This window comes from Hydra viridissima, unplaced genomic scaffold, assembly GCF_058129835.1.
Source record: "Hydra viridissima isolate aposymbiotic clone 2 unplaced genomic scaffold, HvirCarnegie_v1 scaffold_17, whole genome shotgun sequence".
NCBI lineage: Eukaryota > Metazoa > Cnidaria > Hydrozoa > Anthoathecata > Hydridae > Hydra > Hydra viridissima.
Window position 1 is genome coordinate 845142 of NW_028324316.1, and position 6318 is coordinate 851459.

General features: G+C 30.1%; 1 protein-coding gene across 5 annotated transcripts; it reads left to right on the forward strand.

The window, feature by feature from the left end:
* Positions 1–827: 827 nt before the first annotated feature.
* LOC145183515 (uncharacterized) lies at positions 828–4110 on the forward strand. 5 transcript variants are annotated; one of them, XR_016448380.1, is made up of 4 exons: positions 828–943; positions 1118–3081; positions 3253–3336; positions 3529–4110. XR_016448380.1 is itself a non-coding variant. In XM_090074653.1 (3 exons), the coding sequence occupies exons 2-3, from the start codon at positions 1126–1128 to the stop codon at positions 3277–3279; spliced, it is 1983 nt and encodes a 660-aa protein (XP_089930779.1). In that variant the 5' UTR covers positions 828–943; positions 1118–1125; the 3' UTR covers positions 3280–4110. The 5 variants fall into 5 exon arrangements, 3 of the variants coding, with proteins under 3 accessions (XP_089930779.1, XP_089930780.1, XP_089930778.1); XR_016448381.1 differs by having other exon boundaries at positions 3267–3336; XM_090074653.1 differs by having other exon boundaries at positions 3253–4110.
* The last annotated feature ends 2208 nt before the right edge of the window (positions 4111–6318 follow it).

Consider the following 6318-nt stretch of genomic DNA (forward strand, 5'->3'; position numbering starts at 1 on the left):
GAATTTTTTACAATTCATTTCATAAAGCAAAACCTTTTAAAAAGTTGTTCAAATTTACAATTATCTTGCAAAATGCGGTCAGATGTCTCATGTTTTCGTCTTTCATATTTCATATATTATTTCATTTGTTATAAAAAAGACATAAAAACCCATTCGTTTTTGCCAAATAAAAATTAGTTCATATATAGCTGGTAAATCATGTTACGTTAAAATTTACTAATTCTTTAAAACTGTGACAAAAAAGTTTTATCTTTATTGTATTTAGATTCATTTCATGTATATTTATCCTAAATTGTATATATTTCTGTTGTTAAACATAAAAATAGAAATTTCTATAATATTTATAAACCAGAAGTCTACATCAATATAGTAGATGGAGTAGTTCCCTGGACATGAAACCAAAATGCTCAAGGTAGCTACAAAACTAGTTGATTTTTTGTATTATTTACTATATCTCTAGTTATACATGTACTAAAGTAGTTAAGTAAATTATCTCAATTTCTATACTATCAACAGCGTTATTTCTAAAAGTATTAAATATCCAGCTATATAAAATTAAGCTTAAAACCTGATTCTATTGCTGTTATCTTGAATAACTGAAAGGAAGTTGATGTGACTGGTTAGACGAGACAAAATATTTTCGACGAGTCCGACAGACTTCAATATAATTTAATTTGTATTGTTTAAAACAAAAGATTTATAACAATTCGCAACGAGCATGGTTTGCAAAAAAAACAATAGGTTGCACGTCCATCTCTTACAGGTCCATGTTCTAAACCGTTCTCTCTAAACTGCGCCTCCATCTCCAAACCGTACGCCGTAAATTTAGCAAAAACGGATAGGAAAATTTTCAGACGAGTTAGTGTCGAGATACCAATAACCGCCTGATTCTATACATTCTCACTCACTGAAAAACTTGCTATAGAAATTTTATTCTTTTTAAGTAAGCATTATATGGCATAATATTTTCATTTGAATTGATTATATATATATATATATATATATATATATATATATATATATATATATATATATATATATATATATATATATATATATATATATATATATATATATATATATATATATATATATGAATTATGTGTTTTTTTTTTAGTTCTAGCTATGTTGCATAGTAGTCAGGATTTACAGTTTTTGTTCAATATTTCATCTGAAACTAATCTTGGAAATCAAACTAGAATTAGCTCTCCGCCTGTAAATGAAACAGATTCCTTAGATTTATTGAAAGATCTCACTGATATTTTGGGTGTAGGCTTTCTTTGCCAATCTTATTCAATAGAGAATCAAAACCAAAGTCCAAAGCATGAAAAGGATAAAAATGATACAAAAAAGTATTTTCAAGATAGTAAATTGACTGTGGATGAATGTCTAAAATTATTTAAGTTGCAGAGTAGTCCGAAAAAGTTTTCTAATTATGAAACAAATAATTTAGTTGATAATCATGTAGACAAGGGTTATCAAAATGATATAATTATTAGCAATATATCAGATCAAGGCTATAAAACTTCATATGGAACAGAAGATGAAAATTTGAGTGAGACAAAATCTCCTTTAAAGCAATTAAATTTGATTATTGATAAAAAACCTCCAGACATGATATGTGTTTCATTAGACAATCAAAGTTTTAAAAGTTTATGTCAACAAAATATTGAAAGTTCACAATATCCTTCACTTTTCAAGAACTCTGAGTCCAGCCATGATTGTAAAGTCTCTGATATTTGCAGTGGTTCTGTATTAATTGACAACCAAGATTGCGAGAAAGTGTTAGATGAATGTTTATCTGTCTGTACTGATAAAACTCCTATCTCTCAAATGCAATATTTGCCCAGGAGCTCACTGATATGTTCACCTTCACATTTAAGTAGTGAAGTAGCAAGTTTTGAAGCGAATTTCAATTCAAACAAAGTTATTCCCAAGTTTGAGGTTAACAGAGTGTGCTGTGTAATGGAAGAAAAGGAATCTGATATTTCTCTTCAGCAAGTTGTTAAAAAAGGCTTAACTAAAGAAGACCAAAAACTTCTTTCAACACCAATACAAAGTAATATAAGTTTGTCTTGTTCAAAAATTGATTCAAACAAGGATACTTTATGGCATGATACTCTTCCTGTTTCATCTGATGATTGCCAAAAGTTAAAGTTTGTACCAAGAAAACTTTTTAAAAAAAGCTTTACCTTCAGTTGTGAGGCAGATTTTTCAAAATTTTTACATAAAGAATCGACAAAAAAAGAAAAAAGACTTAAAGAAAGTTTATTTACTACACAGTTACTTCGATCATCGTGTGTTGGCATTTTAAACAACTCTCAAAGCTCTAAGGACATTCTTTTTACATCAAGTAATTATGATCAGTTGTGGCCTGCAAGTTTGTTTGAAGCAGTCACTCGTAACTGTAAATCAATACCTATGATGCAGATAAATAATGAGTCTGTATGCTCTGCAGAAGTCTCTCCAGAGTGCTCTGAAAATAGAATAACTAAATGTGAGAATGAGAAGGATAAGTTAGAAGGTTGTCTTTCATTTGAAACAAAATATAAACCAATTATTTTCATGGCCTCTGCAAAGGGAAAAAACAATGAATCTGTTGCTAAGTGTGATTCATTTAACATAGCTAGTGAATCTTTGTTCAATGCACTTGCAGACTCAAAAATTATTAATGTATGTCCTTCATTCAATAACTGCTGTGTACTGATGAAAGCTAGTGATGCTATAGACACATGTGTTCCAATTGATTACAATTCTATTCAAGACATTCATTCTCTTTCTTACATCACTGAGTCATGTGCACAATTAAAAAATGTTTCCAGTTATAATCAGCCTATAGAAAATCAGCTTGCAAAAAAAATGAAATATGTAGCTTCTATAACCAATAAGAATATATCAGAGAATAACGTTGTCAATGCTAAAAGGTCAAGGAGTAGCAATGATTTAAAATCTGATATCACATCCAAAACTCACACCTCAGACAATGATTTATCAATAAGATCAAGCAAATCGCCAAAAACTTTTTCATTGAATCGAAGGTTTAGGTATGCTAAGTGGAGCAGTAAAAAAGATGATCATAAAGTAGGTTTTGTTGTTTGTTTTTTATATGATTCTTCACATTGATTTAAATGAAAATCTGATCTTACATGGTTTTATTACAATAGGTTACTTTTTTTTGTAAATATAACTTCCTGATGCATGTGACCACACTAATTTTTTTTCTTAGATTATTATTTTCTAAATTCAGGACAGGATTTCATTCATAGGTTCGATGAGTAATTGCAAGAGTCCTTGGAATCAACAGCTGTGCAAAGATCATTCAAAATGCTTCTTAAGGCATTTTTGCTTTGTTTAGATTTTGCATTGATTATTTTACATTTTTTCAGGCTGTAAATCTTCCCCCAAAAAAAGTCACTTACATCGTCTCCTTGTTCTTTGTATAATAATTAGTTGTAAACTTTAAGCTTGTAAAATTTATAAAGAATTTAACTTGCACGATTTTAAAAAAATGGATGCTTTTGTTTTTAGCTCTGCCTTCGTTGCACTTCAGAGGGCAAGCGTAGAGAGGATTATAACACGGTTAAGTATGATTGGTAAGATTTGAATCAACCGAAATTTGATTATATTTTGATGAAAATTCCTCTTCGGAATAAGAAAAACGCCAGAAATCATTTAAACCTTGCTAAGAGTATCCGATACTACACGAGGAGGTGATAAAGAAACTTGTTTTGCTCGGTTTTGCCTTTTCGTCAGGTAATTTAAAGCTGATTAGGACTTTACTGAACTTTGATCTTTTTGCTATAACGGCGAAGCGAAGCGATATTCTGAGAGAATTCATCTTTGCTCCTTTCTGATACTACATCAAAGATAAATTCTCTCAATTTTTTCGAAAAGTTTTAGATTATTTTTTTTACATTCTTTGTGTTTATATCTGCAACTTGGGTGGTTCCTGCAAGTTTTAATTGTAAAATTTTGGTCAACTGTAACATTTTTATGCAAAAAAAAATTTTTATACGAAAGAAAAAAGAAAAAAAGATATTTGTAAAATAAATAGTATGTTATGTAAAAAAAAAAAAAATAAAACAAATATAAATATAAATTAAACCACAATGAATTTACGCATTTGTTTATTCTTGAAATGTGGAAATATCTTGGTTCGAAGTTACAATTGAGAAATCAGCTAAAACATTTTAAGAAATACAATAGAAAAAAAAAATTCTACAAATTAAACTATGATATGGAATTTCTATGCAAAGTTTGCGATACCATTAACTTTGTCCTTTAATTCTTGTACCATACAATTTCGTGTACCATCCTAAAAGTAACTTCACTATAATAAAAATAAATTTTCAATGTCGATAAAAGTTGCAAAGCTTAACGTATTTTTTTTTTTTTTTTAAATTTCATTCTATCTAGGTTTTTTTGTAGCTTTTTTTCAACTCGATTTTATTCTCGACTTTTATGACGTCTTTAACTTTTATGTTTTATCTCATCTCCTTTTTTCACTACAACCACGTAATACTTTTGTCAAGAAAATAGTTTTTTATTGATATATTGCTTTTGCTTTGAAAGTAATTTTTTTAAAGTTAAAAGATGTCAGATGACTATAGGCATTCATTACAGCAAAGTCGTATATGCTAATTGTTTTTATGAATCTGACAAATTGAAGATGGAGGTTTATAAAGATATTCTGAAGTGTAAGAACTAATACTGCAAACATAATGCAGTAGCATGTTGAGAATATTGATAAAAGAAAGAATGTAAGCACTTGCTGCAAATTTTGAAATAGCCAGCACTAAACCACATGGATTTGCTATGGATTGTGTCAAATCATCCAAAATGATTGTCCAACATCCGAATATAATATTTAGGACTTTCTACAAGATTGTTGGAAGATTTTAACAAAATTTCCTGGAGAAATTGAGAATGCCAGGATTGTGTAAGACAGTTAATAAAAAAAATAGGTTTTATGATAAAGCGATCTACCAGCTACTATTCAATTAAGCATCTGCATCACGGAATTTTTCTATTCCGTTACCGAGAGTAGACGATTATTGATTTTTAATTAATTGTACAGTTTTGCAAAATTCTTCCAAGCATTTTTTCTGAAAAGTTTTAAACAATAATCTAGCGCAACTAAACATTAACATTTCAAAAACTTGAACTTTTGTTCATGAAAAAAAAAGTAGCAGCAAAAAAAAAAAAGGAAGCGAACAACATTTAACAGAAAAACGTTCGTTATGAGCGTTGCCAGTTGAAGTTCAATTCTTTCATCTATTAAACGTGCTAATTGGTCTTCTTTGTCTCTTAATATCGATTTCAATCGTTGACTGTTGACCTTGTCATACAGCTTGTTAATGTTTTCTGGTTGAGGCTTCGTCCTCTTGAATTAAAAAATGTTTCCTCCTGCTGAAAAGGCACGCTCTAAGGACAAGGACGAAGCAGACGCAAAAAACCATGTGCGTGTACATTCCGCCAGAAGTGCGAGCTGAGTTAAATTCTTTGCTACCATTCTTTAATTAGATTTTGACCATCACCCTTCGTAGTTTTAAACAAAGCCTCATAAATCTTTTTACTCAAACTGAAATGCGGAACTTGAAGTTGTTAGCATTTTTTTTGAAAGGCTTGACAACCTATGGCAATTATAGTCTATATTTTTGTGTGTAGCTCAACTTCATCTACAATTATAAAGCTTTTAGAGGCTTCATGAGAGCTGTAGCTTCAAAATGTAATTTAGAAGCTTTGTCATTGTCACACAAGAGAGGCAGCTTGTAATGACAAAAGGTTATTCAACTTTTTAAGATTGGCTAGGAATCAGCCTTGTGGGATTAGCAGTTTAGATTCAAGCACCGTACATAATCTCGAAAAGCTTCAGTATCAGCAGACTTAAATGGAAGATTGTTTCTGACAATAAGTTTCATGATTTCCAGAACTCCACGGAGTTTCTTGACATCGAATAACTTGTACTTGATAAATGAGCTGCAACAAAATAAAAAGATATGATAAGACATATAAACAGAACTGCGGGAGGCCTTTTCTTCGATTACTTCATTCTTGCTTTTTTGTTAATTTCTTCATCCTTGCTTTCTTTGTTGTAAATTTTTTCCTTTTTTCTTATCAATGTTTTGAAAATCTCTAGGATATGCGTTCTTGAGATGTATTCTCAAACCATACGTGTTATAGTGTTTCATTTGATAAACTTCTTTGCTAAGGTTGCATTTTGCTGAACTTCTATCGCCATCAACCTCAGGGGTAATGTGCTCTTAGATGACCTCACGATGTCGTTGCACTGTGTTTGATTTTGTTTGAAACAAAATC